We start from the raw sequence: 23,715 nt of genomic DNA on the forward strand, positions 1-23,715 counted from the left end.
GATAGGAAGGGAAAAATTTCAACGCCCCTTTGGAATGAAACAGTTCTAATCCAATTAGAAGGAAGAAAAAAAAAAAAAGCAGGTAAAGTAGAAAGAATTAGAGATCTACATTTACACTTCTCAGGATTGGATTTCACAGGCATACTTTCTAGTTTTAGCAATCTTTGCTTAAAGATTACTAGGGTAGTAGTTGATATACCATAAACTTTAATCTGGAAGAAGGGTATCATGCATGCCACATGATACAGCATCCTCAAAAGTGTATACCGTATTACATTAGTGAAAATGAATTGGATTAACTATTCTGTGTTCCCATAACTTCCTAGAGGAATTTAATTGATTCATGTTTTAGGCAACATTTAATCATCAGTTTCTTCAAACGAACATGAGAGGAGTATTGACTTTCCCCACATAGCCATTTTAAAACCATACTCTCATATTTCATTGTTTTATTGAGTTGGTTCATGCAATCCCTGCAAGTATGCTCATTTTCAGACATAAACGTGCTTAAGGTGGATTTCAGAATTAAAAAAAAAAGAAAAGCTTTGGTTCTTGAATCACTTACAGATTGACTCTATAAACTTAATAAAAGCCAGAAATTCTGTTTCTTTCTTGTTAATCTAAGGTGTGACACTGCCTGTCAAAACATAAAATTATTGACTGATTTTTTGATAGTTATGCTTCTTTTGGATAAACCAACTATATTGCATAAATTCCTGGAAAATGAAAATTAAAAGATTAACACAATAGCGTTGGAAATATGTGGAAATAAATGACCGGGGATTGTTCTTATATGTTGTTCTTGTTCTTTTATTTTATTTTATTTTATTAAGATACAGGGTCTCACTCTTTTGGCCAGGCTGGAGTGCAATGGTATGATCACAGCTCACTACAGCCTTGAACTCCTGAACTCAAGTGATCCTCTGGCCTTACCCTCTCGAATAGCTGAAACTACAGGCATGCACCACCATGCTGGCTTTCTCTTATTTTAATATGATATTTTTATTAGTTGACATCCAAAAAACTGACACTGGAGAGCAGAGAGCAGTTTCACGTTCACATTGTGGAATTTATGGCCATTTTCTTTTTGTAGGCAGGTAGGTTCTCTGAGCACTTCTCCTTCACATTTGTTTTTCATTTTGCATGGTCTGTCCACTTTGCCGTCTTGTAGCCCTCTGCTCTCCAGCCACCTACCCTCTCTTAGTTTCTAAAAACCATGCAGATCCTACTACTAGAACAGCAGTGACAAAAGGTGTTCATTCAGGCAGGTGATTTCCACTTGCCATCTCCTTCTAGTAAAAGTCTCCTGAATCTTCAGTTCTCATTCTTTTCTTCCTTAGAAATTCTTTGTATCAAATCCTTCCATTTCAGACTCATACAGCAACATGCACCTTATCTTTAGAATACTTGTAAACCTAGACAATATACACATATTCACTTTTCTTTACTCCCATTCTCTCCAATCTGATGAAAGTTCTATTGTTTTTCCTTGGTATTGTATCTCCTTGGCACATAGTAAGCACTACAAAAAACAGTTACCAGATGAATGCACATAATTGTTTATGGCAGTTAGAACACTACCCTTGACAAGTTCTCTTAAATAGAATTTCTTTTAAAAAGCCAGTGCTTTGATCATGATTTTAATGATGACATTGTTTCTTGGAAGAAAGAGTAATTCTGTGATCAGATGTTCCACAAAGTAAATTTGATTATCAGTGTTTACTTTTACATTTGAAATAAAGACTATTGCCTTCTTGGTCATTGTAACAGAAAGCAGAGTAACAATGTATTATAGAATGGGTTATCCCAAGTAAAATGCACTTGTTGAACTGATCAGATTGATGCCCTACACGCTTGACCTCCACACTTATCAATTGGCACATCAAGATTAGTGTCTTCCTTATATGTCAATGCAAAAGACTTAAGAGATTATTTTTAGAACTCCCCAGCACTTCTTCCTGTTCCTGACCTTTTCCTTCTCCTCACCCACCCGTGCATCTTGTTCGGAAGTACAAGACTCAATACAGAAATTAATCCCTTGGAATTTGCTATGTCACTTCCTATTGCAACATGTGCTTTGTAGGTGACCAGTTACCACTTACCCTTTCTTTTGGGTGGTCTTTACAAGGTGAGCTGTCTACAAAAAGATGAGTCATCTTTTTGGATGGGTGTAGTTAGAGCAGGCCATTAGTTCTCCATTCCACCCATCTGATGTCTCCTTTTTCTCCCATCCAAGTGGGAGCACTGATGCTTCCTTTTCCTAACAAATATGCATAACGCCTTTTTCACTATTCTGAAAAGAAATGGATGGATAATAAATCTATATACATAACTTAAGTCATCTAATGTCTGACCATATAAAGTGGTGCAGTCATGTATAATATTATATGATGTGTTTAATTATGTAAATGCTTATGTATGATTGAACCAGAAGATATAAGAAAGTAGATATCTGTTCGGGTATTTATAATCATCTTGAATACAATATCTAGCAATGGTTTTATCACCGCTAATAAGATTTTCCAAAATAGTTAACAGTTAGTAAATTTGAAGTATAGTATTTCTTAGGTACTGCAGCATGGCTTTATTCCTGGACAGCTCTGTGTACCTTAAAATATGAAATAAGATATTTAATTAATACTAAAATAATGTATATAAAATAGTATACATTGCCCAGGCACGGTGGCTCACACCTGTAATCCCAGCACTTTGGGAGGCCGAGGCGGGCGGATCACTTGAGGTCAGGAGTTTGAGACCAGCCTGGCCAACATGGTGAAACCCTATCTCTACTAAAAATACAAATACAAAAATTAGCTGGGCATGGCGATGTGTGCCTGTAGTCCCAGCTACTCAGAAGACTGAGGTGGGAGAATTGATTGAACCCAGGAGGCGGAGGTTGCAGTGAGTCGAGATTGAGCCACTGCCCACTTCAGCCTGGGTAACAGAGCAAGACTCCATCTCAAAAAAAAACAAACAAACAAACAAAAAAAAATAGTGTGTATTAACATCCTGAAAAAATTTAATGTGTACTTTTTTGGTCAAATTATGCTTTTGTACATAAAAAGCTACTAAGGAAGACGCTGGGTATCTATTACTCTCCTCTGCAAGGAGAAAGTAATTTTGTTGGGCAGCTACGATATGCATACAATTTTAATTATCATATAAGAATTCCACTGCTAGCATTCTATGAATAGTAGTTTAACAGAAAACACATCACAAGGCATTTTAATTACCAACCTTAAAAAAGGGGGAGTAGATCATAAAGACTGTGGTGTTTTGGGAGGGGAAATATGGCGTCCATCTGTAGTGAGCAGTGCAAATATTGCTTGAATGGAAAGGAGAGAAAGGGAGGGTTGCTGTATTATATCTGTGCCAGATTCACATTTCCCTCCAAAATGCTAGGTTCAACTACTGACCTATTTTAAATCACAGGCCTGTCTTCAATATGTACTGACCTGAAATGAAAAAAATAGTCCAGGTTTCTACTTTTTAAAAAGAGAGAGGGAAGAGGAAAAGCTAAAGGATCACTGTTATTGTTGTCCTCAAATTCTTTATAAAAATAGCTGGAGAATAAATCCTTAATAAATATAAAAATTTTGGAATACTTTCATGTTCGTTTCATCCTAGCTTTGATCCTTGCTGCTATTTTTCCTCATGTTTTCAGTTCTAAATGTCACCCTGTTTGATAATGGAAACACGCTTCTCCTTTTATTGCGACCTTTTTTGGTTTCTCAGGAGGTCTTTGCTCAGGAGAACACGAATTGCACATCCTTGTGTGTGGTGTTGAATTGTTTGTAAGTTCCCAGTCTGCCTCTACCAGCCATTGTTTTTACATAAATTCTATTCTTCTGTGATCTGCCTCATTTGTCTCTTTGAGAACATTAACAAACCTTTTAGCTTAGTGGAATACAAAAGTGTTTCCTGCGCATTCACTCTTTAATAACTATTCAGCTCTTCTGGGAGGACAGTTTCTTCTGACACACACAGAGTAAACATTTTCCAGTAATTTTCCTTGATGGCAGGCAAGCATTAGGGAAATGGTGCAGTTGGCTAGCAACCCCAGTAAATTTTGCCAACCTGATGCCATAAATGTTCAGTAGGCTGTCTTCAGATTCCTTTATTCTGCTGATGTTACAGAAATGGACTTAAGACTAAGCATATTGTAGTTTATGTACAGGACTTTCAGGTTTGGCCTGTGTGGACATATAAGGTAGAGGTTTTTGAATGGTAGCAAATATAATTGTTCTCATGCCTGCTAACAACCTTGGTTATGACTAAAGCTGGGTCCTAACTTAAAATTATGCGTGAACGGTAAAAACATTTGATGGTTTTGATGTATTATGCTTGATAGGGTCATCACCCTTCCCTTCTTACTTCCCATGATTGCAACAACTGCAATTTAACTGGGTAATAAATTTATTAAGGGAATAAATAGTCAACTCTCTTAATAAGGACGTAGAACTCCTATCATGTTTTTTTTCACTGAACTTATTTAGGAACTTGAGTGATTCCAGATGGTATTACATGAGCATTTGGCTCTGAATTTCTTGTTTTCTCACGTTTGCCAACATACAAGTGTTCAAGACTTTCAGGTCCCCGAGGAGCTGTTCAGCCATTGGATATACAACTTTAGGTTGCTATGGTATATTTGATTATTCTTTTGAAAGTTCTCCTCAGCCCTTGGTATTTGAAAATATTAAAATTATTTAACGTAACCTGGAGAAGAAAGATCTGTGGAACTGTAGTGCGTGAGTCGGTGGACCATAAAAAGTACATCTCTCGAAAAGCTAGTTTTTGAGATGAGACGAGATCAATGAGTAGTATATAGACCACCCATAAACTCTTGAACATGGACTGTGTAAAAATGTATTTAAGTGGCCCTTTAATAACGCAAAAGTATTTTCCCTTAAATGTGCTGGGAAGCCCCTAGTCCAACACACAAAAGGCCATTTCATGCATAACATATATGTAGATTTTTTACATACTCAAATAAAATGGGAGAACCTAACCATCGGATCTTTTTTCCCCTCCAATAAATATTTAGAGTCACCCTTCTGTGTGCCAGGCACAGTTCTAGGTGTTGGTATTATACAAATGAATATTATATTCACCTCTTTGAAGAGCTTTGGATGTAATGTGGGTGACAAACATGAAACCAAATAATTAAAGCCTAATGTTCTTAAGTGCTAGAGAGAGTTTTTTGGGAAGAGTGGGACAGTTGCGGAAAAGGCAACAAGGACTTGATCTTGGGGGAGGTAGAAGGATGTTCATAAAGAGGCAGTATCTGGGATTGTTCTTAAGTGTTGGTCAATAATATGCTACAGAGAAGAGATAAAGTCCCAGCAGATGGAGCAGTATGATCCAAGGTATGTATGTAAAAATCTATACTGTGTTTTAGGTGAGGAATTTTGTGTTGCTGAAAAGTAGTGCATAGGGATTTGGGAGTTGGAGGAGGAGGGGCAGGGATTGAGACTGGCAGGGTTGGATGTGGACAGATTGCTCTGGGATAGCAATAACAGTGAGAGGGAGAAGTCTGTTTCTAAGATGTTTTTCAGGGGAAGACTCAACAGGAAATGTTGCTAATGGGATGTGGGAGAGAGGAGACCATACACAGGCTTGTATGGGTGTTTGGATCACCATAGCTGGGATTGGATGTTGAAAATGATGAACAGATTTGGGGACAAAAAGGAACGGATGATCAATGGGTCATTTTGTTTTTTTTTTTCTTTCAAGTTTTTATTTTAGACTTATTATAGATTCGGAGGACTTTGTAAAAATAGTATACTGTGTCCCACATACCCAGTTTGCCCCAGTGATAGCATCTAATAAAACTATAGTATGACATCAAAACCTGGAAATTTACATTGGTATGATCTGTGGACCTTTTTTAGATTTCACCAATTTTGCATGCACTCCTAGTGGATATGGGCATGCATGTGCACATGTATGTGTGTATAGTTCTATGCACTGGTGTCACATGTTGATTCATATAACTATCAGCACAATCAAGATGTAGAACAGGATGAGCGGGTGGCTCATGCCTGTAATCCCAGTACTTTGGGAGGCTGAGGCGGGCAGATCACAAGGTCAAGAGATTGAGACTATCCTGGCCAACATGGTGAAACCCCGTTTCTACTAAAAATGTAAAAATTAGCTGGGTGTGGTGGCGCACACCTGTAGTCCTAGCTGCTCAGGAGGCTGAAGCAGGAGAATTTCTTGAACCCAGGAGGTGGAGGTCGTGGTGAGCCGATATCATGCCACTGCACTCCAGCCTGGTGACAGAGACAGACTCCATCTAAAAAAAAAAAAAAGAAAAAAAAAGAAAAAGAAAAGAAAGATGTAGAATGATTCCACCACCCAAAACCACCACCCAAAGAATCCCTTGTGCTACCCCCTTATAATTACACTATCCCTTTCTCCATGCCTAGCCCCTGGCAGTTAATAATCTCTTTCCATCCCTATAATTTTGTCATTTTGAGAATGTGATATAAATGGAATCATATGGTATATAACCTTTTAAGATTAGCTTTTTTCCACTCAGCATAATTTCCATGAGATCCACTCAAGTGTTGAGTGCATCAATAGTTCATTTCATGTTCTTGTTGAGTAGTATTTCATGGTATGAACATACTGTTGTTTAATCTTTCACCTACTGAAAGGTATTTGGAGTGTTTGAGTTTTGGGGTATTACACACAAAACTGTTATGAACATGTATGTACATAATTTTTTGCATGTCGACTTAAGTTTTCTTTTTTTTGTGATAAATGCCCAGGACTGCAATTGTTGTGTTACAAGTTGTGTATATTTAATGCTTTAAGAAACTGACAAACTGTTTTCCAGAATGGCAGTACCATTTTCCATTCTCAGCAGCAATATATGAGAGATCCAATTTTGCTGCATCCTTGGTATGGTTACTAATTTTTATTCTAGCTGTTACAATAGATTTGTAGTGATAGTCCATCATGATTTTAATTTGCATTTCCCTAATGGTGAATGACGTTGAACATCATTTCATGTGCTAACTTGTCATCCATGTATTCTCTTTGGCGATATGTCTGTTTATGTCTTTTTCCCATTTTCTAGTTAGATTGAGTTACTCATTTGTGCCACCTCAGATCACCTCTTTCTGCCTTGCTGCTGCTGGGTGGAGGTGGAAGTTTGGCTACCCACTGGGCCCCCAGATGCCAGGTTGATGGGAAGTTGGAGCAGGCATTGTGTTAAGTAGCACTGTGTCATACCCACTTGCTCCACCTCCTAGCTGCTGGAGTGACAGTTCAGCTCTTCACTTCAGACCTCAATGGGAGAGTTTTTCATCTGGTGTTTGGCGTAGGGCAGGTATTAAGAGAAAGGTTTTTTGCTCTGCCAGACCACCTTTTTCCTAGTCCTTTGTCTGGAGGAAGGAAGCTGGCTTTTCTTTTTCTTTTTCTTTCCCTGTATCTGCTGGTGGTTCCAGGTTCTAAGCTTCTCTAGCACCCACTCTGGGATAAATGAGAAGAAAATAGAAAACTCAGGAAGTTCATCACCATGCTGTTAACCATATTGTGAGGTTGTTGTCCAGTCTGCCTTTTTTTCCACCCTTCGTGGCTTCCCTGTGTTTGTTTGTACCATGATGTTCAGGTATTCTAAAAATAATGGTTAATCATTAAAAAGTTTTGAATAGGATATACATGCTCTCATTTGCACCTTTTAAAAACAATCACATTAAGTGCTTCACAGAACATGTATTAGAGAGAGTCAGGAATGATTTAGGGGAGACCAATCAGGATATTAGAATAGTTGAGTGGAGAGATGGCAGTTTGGACGAGGATGGTGACAGTGGAGGTGGATCTGAGACTCAGTGATCCATTGGATGTGGAAGTGAAATGTGGGTAGATGTTTAGGATAACCCCCAGCTTTCTGGGTGGGTGACTAGTTTTCCAATTTACCGGAATGAGGATCACTGAAGATTTAGAGGAAGAAAACCCGAGTTGATTTTTAAATATGTTTTATCTAAGATGCTTCTGAAGTATCCAGGTGAAAACGTTGAGAAAGTGATTGTCTGTCTGGACACGGAATGAAAATACAGGCTTCGAAGGGAAACCGGAGCTAAATGTATTTATTATATAGTGTGGTGAGGTTTAGTGGATGAAGACCTGGCAGTGGGGATGGAGTGGGTTCAGCAAAGGGAGGGAGGAGAGTCACAAGAAGAAGATGTGATGTAATCAAAGGGAGCAATATTAGGATGCAAGGTTGCCTAGTAAACATAAAAGTGTCAGGGGTTGTGGTGTTTGCGGAGAGAGGCAAAGGCTTAGCATGTAGCTACACTGTGAAATTGGAGAGAAGATGAATAAAGGAACTCATAAAAGTTTGGCCAGCCCAGCATTTCTACATTCTATCCGTTAGAACACTGGTTCCTTGGGGGTCTCTTTCTGTCTCTCTGTCTTAGACACACACATGTTTTGTGAGAAATTAAGTATAAGGAATGCTGCTAAACAAAACGAGTCTTTCCAACAGCATAATTTCTAAGAGTGTTTAGCGTCGTGAGCCTTCACAGCAGATGTGGTATACAACAATTCCTAAGACATCTCAGGGATTTAAGTTAGTGTTCTCTGGGAGTTAGTTCTTGTAGACTGAAACGATGTTGTCTAGGAAGGGACTTTCCCTAATGGAAGTGAAAAAGACTGGGAGAGGGAAGGTTTGTTAGTTGAATGTTCAGAACCTGGAAATTCTTTGATATGATTAATTAATGTGTAAGCGTGGAGCCACTTTGTTCATGTATTTGGCCATGAGGAAGAATGAGCCTATTTCAACATTCGAGAAAGAGTTGCTTCGCACCATTCATAAACTTAGCAGAAATGGGTATCAATTCAATATCACATCTGCCTGTTTCCCCTCCCCTGCAAATGAAACATCTTCCTGCCTTTAGAGTTAATGATTTTTTTCCCCAGGAGTTGAAATAGTACAATTCGGTTGCAGAAGGTATATGGGTCCGGGGTGTTGGAGGTTAAAGTATTTGGTGAAATCTGCAATGACATCTAGGAATCTGAATCTGCACTGGCTGGTGGTGACTGGTGAAAGCATCCAGGTTAGCAGCAACTGGGGTCTGTTTCATTTATAGGCAAACACAGTAAATCTTGAGAAAGGAATATTCTGCTACAAAGCTGCAAATGATCTGCAAATGATCAAGGTGAGAGTGGGAAGGGGCGAAAGGAAGGAGCAAAAAGATAGTTCTTGTAGACTGAAACGATGTCATCTTGGAAGGGACTTTCCCTGATGGAAGTGAAAAAGACTGGGAGAGGGAAGGTTTGTTAGTCGAAAGTTTGGAACCTGCAAATTCTTGTATGTGATTAATTAATGTGTGAGTGTGTAGCCACTTTGCTCATGTATTTGGCCATAAGGAAGAATGACCCTATTTCAACAATGGCTCATAGTTGTGCCATGTAAATTGTAAAGAACCAGGTACTTAGCACAGAAGACAAAAGAGGACAATTGTAGCTTCCTCACGTATCTGAAAGAGATTTTGAAATGACCCTAAAGAGTGGACCTAGGACCGATAGCTAAAAGTAGAGGAAATGTTTTGTTTAGTATAAAGAAGCCCATATTTTTGGTGTGTTTCTGAACACTGTTCTTTAAAGATGTGATGACCAATTTAGGAAGACAGTGAATTTTGTCACTTAAAGTGCTTAAGTGTGGGGGTTTGTGGTTGAGAATTTAATGATCAGCTAGATAGGAAGGTTTTATCAAATATTAGTTCTCAGTGTCTGCTCCGTGGATGCCCAGGGATTCTTGCCATGCTTTCTGAGGGGATCTGCAAGGTCAAAACTGTTTTCCTGATCCCACTAAGATGGTATTTGGTTTTAATATTCCGTGTGATGAGGTGGGAAGTAAACATAAAGTCTACTGCCTAGCAAAGTATATAGTTATTTTGATGAAAAAGACTTGTGTGATAATTTAAATTGTGAATTGAACTTTTTTTTTTTTTTTCATTGAACACCATTTCTACTTGAAAACCAGACTGCAAACCATGGTTATTCATAGCTTGATATTTGCTGGACATTTTCTTGAACAAAGTAAGCTAGTTACTTCAAGGAAAACCACTCAGAGTATTTGCTGCCAATGATAAAATCTAAGCTCTAAAGCAAAAGTTAGCATTTTGGATGTCTTTTATCTGCCAGCATGAGCTTGAAAGTTTCACCTGTACTTAAATAGTTTTTTCTGATGGGATTGCAGATGATATTTTTAAAGAGTTGACTTTATTTTTAGTACTCTAAAATGACAATCCCAGAATTTGGAAGCTCTGTGTAAATCAGTGAATCAATAATTTTTAGATGACCATTCTCATTGCAAGATAGAACAGTACATTTTTATGTAACATAGTACAAAAAGTAAATTGATATGGTTTTCACTTAGTGTAGTACTAAAGATTATCTACACTTATCTGAAAAAGCTATTAAAATATTCCTCACTTTCCCAACTACCTATCTATATGAAGCTAGATTATTTTCCTATACTTCATCCAAAGCAGCAAATCACATTAGATTGAATGCAAAAGCAGATACAGATTCCAGCTATAAGCTGGACAATAAACAGAACTTCAAAAATGTTAAACATTGTGACTCCTCTAACTTAAAAGAAAAAAAATCCAATTATTTTTACATTAATGGATTTTTATGATTTTGATGGAAGGAATACATATCTGAAGCACTTCCTGGTTTAATATCTAATATGGTAAATATCAATAGCTATACAGATGCTCCTCAACTTATGATGGGGCTATGTCCCAGCAAACCCATTATAAGTTGAAAATATCTTTAATAAACAGTACTTCTAATATACCTAGCTTATCTACCAAATATCGGAGCTTACCCTAGCCAGCCTTAAACTTGCTCAGATCACTTACATAGCCTACAGTTGGGCAAAATCATGTAACAAAAAGCCAATTTTATATCAAGTTAATATAAAAATTTTGAGTCAAAATTCAAAATACAGTTTCTACTGAAAGTCTATTGCTTTTCCCACCCCAACTTACTATGGTTTAAAAAAAATCATAAACCGTAGTAAGTTGGGGACCCTCTGTAATCCTCAAAAAGTAAAGCTCTAGCATCTTGTATAATTTTTAGGAAAGAAAAGAATCTTGGGTCTAAAATGCTTGAGAATTGCTGTAGTTGATGGCCTGTGCTTCTTTCCATCCCTGAGATTTTTATGATTCTATGATAATATTATACTAATTCAGTGCTTGCTGAAAGTGTCCAAGCAAAGGAATTTCTCTGTTCCTTGCCAGGAGTGCCAACACTCAGGCTTTGCTATGACAGAGAGAGGATTTAGCGATGAGAAACCGACGATATTGTCCCTGTCCTCACAGAACTTCCAGTCTCTGTGTGGAAGATATAAACCCAAAATTCACAAAAGTAAATAAAATTACAGTGGCAATATGCTAGAGAGGAAAAGTAGTTGAAAGAGGTTCTTTCATCAGGAAACAGTTTCCCCATGAAGTGATTGAGCATGTAATATATAAGAGCCTTTCAGACCGAGGAATCCACACATGAAGGGCACTGTGGGGGATGGAAAGAGCTATTGTTTCATCATGTCACCATGAGAGAGGGCTTGCGGCTGGCACACACGGACCTGGAAAAGAGTGAAGCTGAACCGTGGGCCCCTTGATGTTCCATGGCAAGCATGTTGGCATTTATCCTTTGCAAGGTATTTAGGAGGTTAATTTTTTTGTGTGTCATAACTTCTCTAAACCTGTTCTTTATCTTCATTGTTCCTCAAGTTAATTTCATAATAACTTGATTTCTCTGCCTGATCTTCCGTCATCCCCAAGAACCCCCCTCCTCTTTATTTTCCTTGTCTGGTTCATCACTGTTGAATTTTAGTTCCTTTTCTTCTCTCCCTTTGTTTGCATTCCTCGCACATTGACTCTTCAGACCTTTTTTCTTTTTTCTTTTCCTTTCCTTTCCTTTCCTTTCTCTCTCTCTTTCTCTTTCTCTTTCTTTTCTTTTCCCTCCCTCCCTCCGTCCCTCCCTCCCTCCCTCCCTTCCTCCCTCCCTCCCTCCCTTCCTTCCTTCCTTCCTTTCTTTCTCTCTCTCTCTCTCTCTCTCTCTCTCTCTGTCTCTCTCTCTCTCTCTCTGTCTCTCTCTCTCTCTCACCCAGGCTGGAGTGCAGTGGCCCAATCTCAGCTCACTGCAACCTCCACCTCCCAGGTTCAAGTGTTTCTTGTGCCTCAGACTCCCGAGTAGCTGGGATTACAGGCATCTGCTATCACACCCGGCTAATTTTTTGTATTTTTAGTAGACACAGAGTTTCGCCATGTTGGCCAGACTGGTATCGAACTCTGTAACACAGGCAGTCCACCCGCCTTGGGCTCCCAAAGTGCTGGGATTACAGGTGTGAGCCATGTGCCTGTCCCAGACCTTTGACCTTTTTCACTCTGTGTCATCCTCTTCAACCTGACCATCCTCATTTATGAGCAGTAATCTCACTTCCAAATTTAGTCACAAAGTTGAGATTATCCACGTGGAAGATCTTTCTAATATTCTTTTCTGTATCAAAATCCTCTGTGTCCTTGTTCTTCCCTTCCATTGTTGTTCCCATTTGTGAGGATAAAAGTGTCTCCTTTCCTACATTTTCTATCTCTGACGTCGTCTCTCACATCTCTGCTAGCTTCTCCTCATCCTCCTGCCTGTTATTCCTCCTCCTGCCTGTTTCTTGATATGTGAGCATCCCCCAGGATCTGTCCTTGGCTGACTTCTGTCTTTCCTCTGAAGCTTCCTCCCCAGGGTTCTCTTTATGTCTGACTTAAGGATAGCTGATTCCCAATGGTATCTTTTGCCCTCACAGCTCTCCAAATGTTCCCAGTTCTCTCAAGCCTCACTGTCATACTACCATTACTTAGTACCACTAAAGGAGCACCTGTCACACTGTTTCATGGCAGTTTATTCTTTTGTCTACCTCCTGTTTGGACTGCCTGAAGGCAAGAGTTGGGATTTGCTAGCCCTTGTTTTTCCCCTTACCATACCAGTGAGTTGTGGTCCGTGAGTGATACTCATTTGATGAATCAAACGCACCAATTCCAAGCCTGCTTTACATTCCTGCCACTTTAGAGATCTCCCCACCTGGACATTCCAACTGGGTAATTTTTCATTTGCTATTGATTTATATACTATTCTGGTGAAGTTACCTTTTCCAGAGTACTGTTGAATAGGAGAGGGCATTATTTAAAAATTGGCACTTGACAAATCTGATTTTTTAAAAAATACAAACAAACTTTGCTACAAGAAGTGGTTTAAGGCCAGGCACAGTGGCTCATGCCTGTAATCCCAGCACTTTGGGAGCTCAAGGAAGGCAGATCTCTTGAGGTCAGTCAGGAGTTCGAGACCAGCCTGGCCAACATGGCAAAACCCCATCTCTACTAAAACTACAAAAATTACCTGGGCATGCATGGTGACTGGCACACACCTGTAATCCCAGTTACCTAAGTGGCTGAGGCATGAGAATTGCTTAAATCTGAAAGGCAGAGGTTGTAGTGAGCTGAGATCATACCACTGCACTATACCCTGGGCAACAGAGTGAGACCCTGTCTCAAGAAAAAAGAAAAGAAGAAGAAGGAAGAAGAAGGAAGAGGAAGAAGAAGGAAGAAGGAGGAGGAGGAGGGAGGAGGAGGAGGAGGAGGAAGGAAGAAGGAAGCAGAAGAAGAAGAAGACAAAGAAGGAGAAAAGAAGAAGAGGAGGAGGAGGAAGAAGAAGAAGAGAAGAAGAAGGAGGAGGAGGAGGAGGAAGAAGGAAGAAGAAGAAGGAAGAAGGAAGCAGAAGAAGAAGGAGAAGACGAAGACGAAGAAGAAGAAGAAAGAGGAAAGAAGAAAGAAGAAGAAAAGAGAAAAGAAAAAAGATTTAGCTGTTGGACTAGTCCACAAATGACTATTTTAAATCTTGCATCGAAAAAAACATTGTAAAGAAAACCATGGCTGTACTATGTTATAGTTATGGGGGTATTTACTTAAATAATGAATATTCACTGCATGTCTGTAATTTGTTGGAGGTATTTACAGACTATGAGGGGAATTCTAAGATGCGTCAAAAGCTTTAGGGATTGGCTTGTGTGTTTCTTTAAGATGATTAATATTTCAAAATGTGTGGATTCAGGCGTACCACTACCATCTTTTTGCATGTCAATCATTGCTGTGGTTGTAGAATGAAAAGAGATATGTTTTTGAAGTAATTGGTTGAAGGGGGAAAATGAAGGGGATTCAGACTGTATATATAGGCTGAGGCAGGCAAACAGCTTGAGCCCAGGAGTTTGAGACCAGCCTGGGCAACATGGAAAAACCCCATCTCTACAAAAAAAAAAAAAAAAAAAAAAACTTAGCTGGAGGGTAGTCCCAACTACTTGGGAGGCTAAGGTGGGAGGACCTATTGAGCCCAAGAGGTCAAGGCTGCAGTAAGCTGAGATCACACCGCTGCACTTCAGCCTGGGTGACACGGTGAGACCCTGTCTCAAAAAAAAGAATAATAATAAGGAAGGCTTCATTTGGCCATATTCCTCCAAAATAGGTTTAAAAAAAGAGTGTATACTTGGCCGGGCGCGGTGGCTCATGCCTGTACTCCCAGCACTTTGGGAGGCCGAGGCAGGCGGATCACGAAGTCAGGAGATCGAGACCATCCTGGCTAACACGGTGAAACCCCATCTCTACTAAAAATGCAACAACAACAACAACAAAAAAATTAGCCAGGCATGGTGGCGGGCGCCTGTAGTCCCAGCTGCTTGGGAGGCTGAGGCAGGAGAATGGTGTGAACCCAGGAGGCAGAACTTGCAGTGAGCCGAGATTGCGCCACTGCACTCCAGCTTGAGCGACTGAGCGAGACTCCGTCTCAAAAAAAAAAAAAGAGTGTATACTTGTAATGACTCTCTCATATAAATGCACATATGTATAGACACATACAAGCACACACATACACATACAGATTTGATCTTCATAATTTGCAGATTCTATATTTGCTAACTTGCCTAGTCACTAAAATATATTTTTAACTCCAAAACTGACAGGCATGGGGCTTTTGTAGTTATTTGCAGACATGTATTGAGTGGTAAAAATGAGTCTCCCAATATACATGTTCTTAACTGAAATCAAACAAGGCAACATTCTGCCTTTTTGTTTCAGCTCTTGTGCAGTAAGGCATCGTTTTTGCAGTATTTAGTACCATGTTTTTTGCACTGTTGTGCTTTTGTTAGTGATTTTGTAGTCTAAGAGGGCCACAAGCACAGTGTTGAAGTGCTGGCTAGTGCTTCTGAGCACAAGATGGCTGTGATGTCCCTGATGGGGAAAAATCTGTGTTGTGGACAAGCTTTGTTGAGGCATGAGCCATGGTGCTGCTGGCCTTGAGTATTAATGAATCAACAGAATATATTAAATGTCTTTAAACATCAAACAATGTTATGTATTGATCAGTCAATGAAAATGTTGTGACCCCAGAGGCTCACAGGAGCCCTATATTTTTTCTGGCAGTAATAGTTCAGTATATGCTGATTCCGTGCCCAGTCCGTAAATAGCAAGAATCGACCGTGTGTGTGTGTACACATAAGTATGTATATATGTGTGCATGTGTGTATATGAGAGTGAGAGGGCCAAAGATTACTGAGGTGGAGTTAACTAAGCCCCAGAGAGAAAAAGGGAACAGAAGAGATCATATCATGTACACATAGTTGTAGAGAACAAGAAAGGAACAAGAAAGGGGCATAGATAAAGTGACAGTTCCCTCGACTCGCCATGAAGTTTACTGTCAGCCCAGGGCAGCTTTATTTCTCTCTGACGTGAGCAGAAATGGTCTAATAGAGTACAGGGTATAAAGGACTGTGCAATTAGTACTTCATGTGTGCTGAATAGTTTGGGGAGTGCCTCTAGAGTACTAATAGAAAGTCACTTTGTTCTGAAGACATTGATGAATTTCATCCTTCTCTTGCATCTTTAATTATTACTCTGGTTTACCTTAGCCATCTTTTTGCTCTTACAGCTGCCTTTTGATTTGTTTTTGTGTTGTTTAAGACCCAGGGAAATTTACTGTGTCCATGGAGTAGGATTCTAGTCATTCAACCCCACGTTGAGTCTATTCAACAGCTAGATTGAGTCTATATTAAGGTGTCTAAACAAAATCAAACTAAGAAACCTAATTATGTCACCAAACTGTAGCAAACAAGCAAACTGTAGCTTGTATCCAAGCTGGATTTTTTTTTATGAGGTTTTGGATATAGAAAGGGGTTGGGCTTGGAGGTAGGTGACTAACCAACTCTCTGGTAGAAACTCTTTCCTTTAAAAGAATAAAGAGATTATAGGGATTGGAGACCTTTATGTGTTATACTTTGGTGGGGACTTGTGTGTCTTAAAACAACCCTTGCCTTTTCTGTATTCTTAGCTGTAATGTTCTTTTAGAATATTACCCAAGTCTCTCATTTGCCAGAAAGATCGGTATTAGTCTGTCCTGTAATATGGCTTTACATGGTCTTATGATATTATTTGTGAGGCTGACTCTCATAGGTAACTGACAAATGAATGAAGTAGTATTTGCTCAAGTAGTAAAATTCTTGAGCAAAGCCACAAATAACTGGGGAGAAAAGTAAGATTACTGTGCAATTGAAATTCTAGAAGAGTTTTAATTTTTGGAGTAGCTTAGAATATTTACAGTAAAATGTACCTCCTTTACTTCTTTGTATTCTTTTGATGCGTCACATTCCAAATGCAAAATTTATGAAACTGTCAGAGGATCAACTTCTCTGGCAGATCTCTCATCAGTTCTTCCCTCGTTAAAAGAAGCTTCTTTTGAGACAAGTCTTTGTTAGTTAATCCTATCAACTGAAAACCTGCATTTCAAAACAATCAGTAAATACAAAGCAGAACCTCGCTTTGTTTAGGTGGTATCTATCAATTCTCTTGAAATCTATCAGGCTCTAGCTTCTGTAGCAGTTCTTGGCTGAGCTGCTTGTCTATTTAAACAGAAATAATATTGAAAGAATATTAACTTCTGAAGACTGGACTCAGAAATCATAATATGGTGGTCTATTCTTAATGCATGTAGAAAATGTGATATTTTGGCTCTTTTAATACACCTTTGTGAGTTGTAAAATAAAGACAGGACTACAAATAAAAATAATCCAAATACTCTATAAAATACAGATTTGTGCTTCCTGAAGTCTATAAAATCTCCTACCCTATATTAATATTAAAAATGTACAGGATCTTCTCTCATAAGGAAACACAGTTAGAATGACAAATTTTTAGTTTGAGATTATAAAGGGTGACAGAAGACACTTAAGAAGAAAATAAGCATGGAGTCATTTTTGTATCAAAAAGAAAATCCAGGCCAGGTGCAGTGACTCATGCCTGTAATCCCAGCAGTTTGGGAGGCCGAGATGGGTGGATCACCTGAGGTCAGGAGTTCAAGACTAGCCTGGCCAACATGGTGAAACCTCGTCTCTACTAAAAATACAAAAAATGAGCTGGATGTAGTGGCAGGTGCCTGTAATCCCAGCTACTTAGGAGGCTGAGGCAGGAGAATCACTTGAACCCGGGAGGCGCAGGTTGCAGTGAGCAGATGTCATGCCATTGTACTCCCACCTGGGCGACTACTTTATAAAATGAAATGCTTGTGTTCTAGAAAGTATTATAAACAGCCAAAATAACAAAGGAAAACTATTGTTTTAAAGCATGCTTGAATGAATAAACATTTCTCAGATCACTAATAGTTAATAACATTATTTGGAAGATTTGGGGATAATCTGGCTCACATTAAACATATTTACACTTTATTTTATTTTATTTTACTTTACTTTGTTTTATTTTATTTTATTTATTTATTTATTTATTTATTTGAGATGGAGTCTCACTCTGTCACCCAGGCTGGAGTTCAGTGGTACAATCTCAGCTCACTGCAACCGCCTCCTCCCAGGTTCAGGCGATTCTCCTGCCTCAGCCTCTCAAGTAGCTGGGATTACAGGCACCCGCCACCACGCCCCACTAATTTTTGTATTTTTAGTAGAGATGGGGTTTCACCATATTGGCCAGGCCAGTCCTCAAACACCTGACCTCAGGTGATCCGCCCCCCTTGGCCTCCCAAAGTGCTGGGATTACAGGCATGAGCCACTGCACCCGGCCATATTTAGACTTTCAAATGCCTCATGAATTAAGTCAAGCTTTACTACATACAGATGCTAAGAAACATTAAAACAGATAGAGTTTTGCTGTATTCAGATCAGTACATTTATCAAGATAATTAGATTATTTAAGGGATTCAGTTGGCCAGACTTTGAAAAACTGTTTGGTTTTTGTTTTTCTAGAGAGCACAGTCAGACGAACTGGAAAAAATAGAAAAGCATGGCCGGTCTTCCAAAGACAAGGAAAATGCCAAGTCTCTGGACAAACCTGAGCAGTAAGCATGCCTTATAGCCGTGCAGAGGGCGTCCAGGCCATGGGTGGGCCCGTTTTGTTTGGAAAATGCAATGCAGTGTCTTCAGTGCATACTTGTTATGAATGAGATGAGAATAAACATCTGTGGATGTGAATTATATTTTTCTTCTTAACTTGGCTTTATTTCCTTAGGTTCCTTTATGAACTGTCACTAATCCCCAACTTTTCAGAGCGAGTCTTTTGCATCCTGTTCCAGTCCACGTTTTCAGAAAGCATTTGCTCAATTCATCGCAAACTGGAATTACTACAGAAATTGTGTGAGGTAAGTTCTGGTCCAAAGAGAGCTGAACTTGAATCTCATTTAATTGTGCTCAGCCATGTTCATATTTCAGAAAAGCGTTCTTTTATTTACTCGAAGTACTCACCAAATTTGACGGATCACAGTCCCACAGAAGGGAACATTTTATGATTGACCTTCAAGATCAAAGCAAATGTTCCGAGGGGTGCCCAGGGCTGCAAGACCACATTGCTAGAATGTGGCCAGTACATGTTGGCCTCCAGAGACTTCTGTGTCCTCTCCTTTTGCCAAAACAAAATCTTCAGTTTTCACGGTCCTCTCAGACATCAGACTTCCAAAGGAATGTGATTTGAAGGCATTTTTCTTTACTTTCTTTCGTTGTCAGGAAGGACTCCTCCACAAATTGTTAATAATTATTCCAGCCAAATAATTTAGGAACAGCCATATGACTCAACAGAAGACAGATATTCCTCTGAAAACAAAAAATAAATGCTTGGCAGAAACAACCAATGTTAACATTTAAAACAATTTGTCAAATATCAGTAGTACCATTTGTTCTAGTTGCGGTAAATCATTTTGAAAAGTGAAAAGATGTTCTTAAAGGCTCACATTTTCAGAAGAAGTGACATGCAAATTTAAGTTAAACACAGTGTTTTGAAAGAAATGAGTGTGAGCTCTTTGGGGGTAAACCTAAATTTAGAAATTAATCTCTGCGTCTGCTTTTTGGTTTCCTCTGCTGAGGCCAAAAAATTTGTTTTGTTCCAGACATAGGCACAATTAAGACAATGGCAGATATATTAGTGATGTTATTTTGTAATGGTTCTCATTTGGCCTTATTTAATAGTTCTCATATATCCTTATTCTCATATAGCCTTAGTTCCCATATAGCCTTAATAGTTCTCACACAACCTTGTTTTCCTTGCGATTACATCATAGACATGGCCTAACATAGCATCCCCCAGCTTACAGAGGCATACCTGAATGTTTGTGGGTGGTGCAGCTTTTACTAACTTTCAAGATACTGCTCTTAACATATACCTAATAATTAGGAATGATAAAGTTTGGTTGTGACCCAAAACTACTAATATAAATAGCTGGCATTGACTTGATGATTCAAACAAAACCTGGTATAGAAGTTGTTTTTTGTTGTTGTTCTGTTTCACAGACGTTAAAAAATGGCCCAGGGGTTATGCAGGTTCTAGGTTTGGTTCTTGCCTTTGGCAACTACATGAATGGAGGAAATAAGACTCGAGGACAGGCAGATGGCTTTGGATTAGACATTCTTCCAAAACTGAAAGATGTCAAGAGCAGTGTAAGTATTTTGCATGAGTGGACATAGGCAAATTGAGAATTCAATGTTTTGTTTAGTAATAAGTCTGAATGTAAAGCAGTTGTAATAAATATTTCTTTTATGTTCCTAGGCCAAATGTTTCTTTATGTTCTGAGCTAGAAAAAAGTAATGTCCATCAGATATTTGTGATTAATAATGTTTCCTAAAGTGAATAATTTTTATTCTTATGTCTAATTAATAATTACAACTTTTTAATATAAAAACAATATAAAATAACTTTTTATATTGTTTTAATATAAAAACAATAATTTCTTTTACTGTATCTTTCCCATGTCTGCTAATATTTATCCTTTTGGAATCTGAAGGCTAATTATTTTCTATGAGTTAGACAGTGTATCTCTTGTTTTTTTCTTTGTCATGTCAAGCAATGGAGGCCAATAGGTCCATATTTTGAAAATAACACAAAGATGAATAAAATGGCTTGTAAATAAAATATAAAAGATGATTCTACTCTGCTGCATATGATTTTCTCCTTGATACTGGTGCATCGGGGGATGTCTAAGCCCTCTTGCAGACCTAATTATTTTTGGTACTACTTCTGCAGTTGTGTTTGTTTGAAATTAATATCTAAGCAATTGTGAGAGTGCCAGGAGAAATATGAGGTTAGGAATGATGGTTAGAGTCACAGAATGAAGTCTGAGATGATAAACTTAAAAAATAAAAGAGTTACATTTCTCTAATAAAAGAATCATCACACAAAAAAGTAAGATAAAGGAAATTCTGGACATGTTTTTGAAATATTAAGTTTAATAATTGGCTTGTAGAAATAAAAATATGTAGGATTGTCCTTCCTAGATAATGAAATAATTTCCTTCATGGGAGAGAGAGAGACTTTTAGACTGAGGCAGGACAATGGCATGAACACGGGAGGCAGAGCTTGCAGTGAGCCGAGATCGCACCACTGCACTCCAGCCTGGGAGACAGAGCGAGACTCCATCTCAAAAAAAAAAAAATATTTTCTGCCAGCCAACAATTTGTTTATTATTTTATATACAGATGATTCTCAATGTAAAATGGAGTTATAGCCTGATAAACCCATCCTAAGTTGAAAATACCATAAGTGAAAAGGCATTCAATACATCTAACCTAGTAAGCATCAAAGCTTAGCCTAGCCTGCCTCAAACATGCTCAGAACACTTACCTCAGCCTACAGTTGGGCAAATCATCTAACACAAAGCCTATTTTATAATAAAGTGCTGAATATCACATGTAATTTATTGAATACTGTGCTGCAAGTGAAAAACAGAATGGTTGTATGGGTACTCAAAGTATAGATTCTACTGAATGTGTATCACTTTTGTACCATTGTAAAGTCAAAAAATTGTAAGATGACCCATTGTAAGTCAGCGTCTGTGTGTGTGTGTGTGTGTGTGCGTGTGTGTGTGTGTGTGGGGTCAAATTAATACAGATATTCATTCAACATTCTTTCATTGAGCATCTATGGAACATGGACACTGCTTTTCCAACACTGAATAATTCGTAGTTCTTCCCTGGTACACCCACACATATGATATTTTTATTTTTATAATTGTTTGTTCAAATGCTCATGTGTATGATACACATTTTCATAGAAGTCTTACTATAGAGAGCTGATAAATTACATTTGTTTAAAAAAAATGCTTAAGCCAAGTGCAATAGCATGAGCCCATAATCCCAGCTACTTGGGAGGACTTTTCGAGGCCAACCTGGGTTATACAGTGAGACCCCTTCTCAAAAAAAAAAAAAAAAAAAAGAAAGAAAAGAAGTCCTTTTCTTAACCTATGGTGATTCTTGAATACTCAGCAACTGCTTGTTGGAGTGAAACAACTTTTGCAAATAATATTGAAATACATAGCATCAATATCATGTTTAAATTATAGAAATGAACTGGAAATAGATTCTAGTGATCATATACAAATAAGAGATTATTTGTGGGACTTTTTTGGTATCAGTTTATATATTGTATTCAATCCTCTATTAGATTAAATGTCATTAATTTAGATAATCAAGGGGTAATCTAAAATAAAAATTTTAATATGTAATCAAGAAATAAGTTTTTAAAATAGTTTCACTTGTACTCAGAAGAGCTATGCAAAGTCTTCCTGAATTGGTTCTTTCTCTGTAAAACAAATGTAACTATACTTATTCCTTAGTACTGTTTATAGACCTCCATGGACAGAGCTGTTACTTTGATCACTTAGAATTTTCTCTCAGCACACCAAGTTTTGTTAATTGATTCAGGTGCTGCCAGCCGTTTCACTGAATTACAAGTTGGGAGAGAGAAAGGAACTCAAGTTGCTTAAATCATGTTACAAGCAAATCCTGTCTAATGAGGGGTGTCTTTAATAGCTATATTACTGACTCATGTCAAACTTGATTATAAAGAGGTTTTGCTCTTTTTACAAATATAGAAAAAATCGTGGTTATATTAAACATTCCAGAGAATGTAGTTTGTATCATAGGGTTTGTTTTTAAAGTAAAATATATACCTGAGCTCTCAAATTCAGATTATCTACTACTACTTTGGAAGAATACACAAAAAAAGCTAAATAAAAATTAATGCCTCTAAATAAACCAGAAAGGAGGTGAAAAGGTATTTTTGAAATGTGTTAGATATGAAACAATTTTACCTTTTTTTAAATAGAACTACCCACATTGTCTTATTTATAAACACATGAGTATTAATTTGTCAAATCCCAATTGCTGACATAACAAATTATAATATTGGAATTGTTAAAAGCTCCCCTTTACTTAATATTGGAATTGTTAAAAGCTCCCCTTTACTTAAAATGATACTTAGCTTTTTTATTTCCCTAATCTATATGCTAATGAGCCTCAATCAAAGTTACTGTTGGAGTGGTACCTATTTGTTCAGCTATATATCAATGCTAGCAATGTTTAATTATTTCCTTTAAGATAGTAGTTTTAAAACAAAAAATTATCAAACAAAACAATATAAACACAAAATAATAAAATATACAAGACATGAGCTAAATTTCTAATTGAGGGGGGTAACAATTGGAAAGTATTTACAGTTTAGACTTTGCCCCTAAATAGCTGTGCTAAGATTGGAACACTGGGGAGAAAAATCTTTTAAGCCATCAAACTCCTCAGACACAATGGCCAAGACAATTCAAAATGTAAAATTTCACATTACATTCCAAATGTTCTCGTGTATATATATGAATTTACTAGAATCTTTTTTGGTAACACTTTATATTTAATTAGTTAAAAAATACGTTGTCACTGACTTTGGTCTTTCTGCCTAGGACAATAGCAGAAGCCTTTTGTCATATATTGTTTCGTATTATCTCCGAAATTTTGATGAGGTAAGACAATTTTTACATCTCGTCACATTCCATTATTCTTTATTTGTTGGATGATTTGGCAGTACTTTTTGTTGTTGTTTTTGGTTTGGAGATACCTGCCATTATTCTTTTTTATGTTGATAACCAATTTCTTTGACTATAATGGGGTTTTTTGTTCATTAGGATGCTGGGAAAGAACAGTGCCTCTTTCCACTGCCAGAACCCCAGGACCTTTTCCAGGCCTCACAGATGAAGTTTGAAGATTTTCAAAAAGATCTCAGAAAACTGAAGAAAGACTTGAAAGGTAACTTAAAATCCTGAACTCATGTTTTCTGTTTATGCTTTTTTAATGAGAGAAGGCAGACTTTTCAATGTTTTTAGAGAAAAGTAATCTTTTTTATCTTT

The 23,715-nt window shown here is 37.9% G+C and overlaps 1 protein-coding gene across 1 annotated transcript in view; it reads left to right on the forward strand.

The window, feature by feature from the left end:
- The window catches only part of FMN2 (formin 2), a 405,197-nt gene that overhangs the window by 229,484 nt on the left and 151,998 nt on the right, over positions 1-23,715 (forward strand). Inside the window, 5 exon segments of the mRNA XM_050770753.1 lie at positions 18,305-18,396; positions 18,567-18,696; positions 19,838-19,984; positions 23,272-23,331; positions 23,494-23,614. Coding sequence (XP_050626710.1) covers positions 18,305-18,396; positions 18,567-18,696; positions 19,838-19,984; positions 23,272-23,331; positions 23,494-23,614 — 550 coding nt within the window.

The sequence above is a fragment of the Macaca thibetana genome, chromosome 1 (assembly GCF_024542745.1).
Source record: "Macaca thibetana thibetana isolate TM-01 chromosome 1, ASM2454274v1, whole genome shotgun sequence".
Classification (NCBI taxonomy): domain Eukaryota; kingdom Metazoa; phylum Chordata; class Mammalia; order Primates; family Cercopithecidae; genus Macaca; species Macaca thibetana.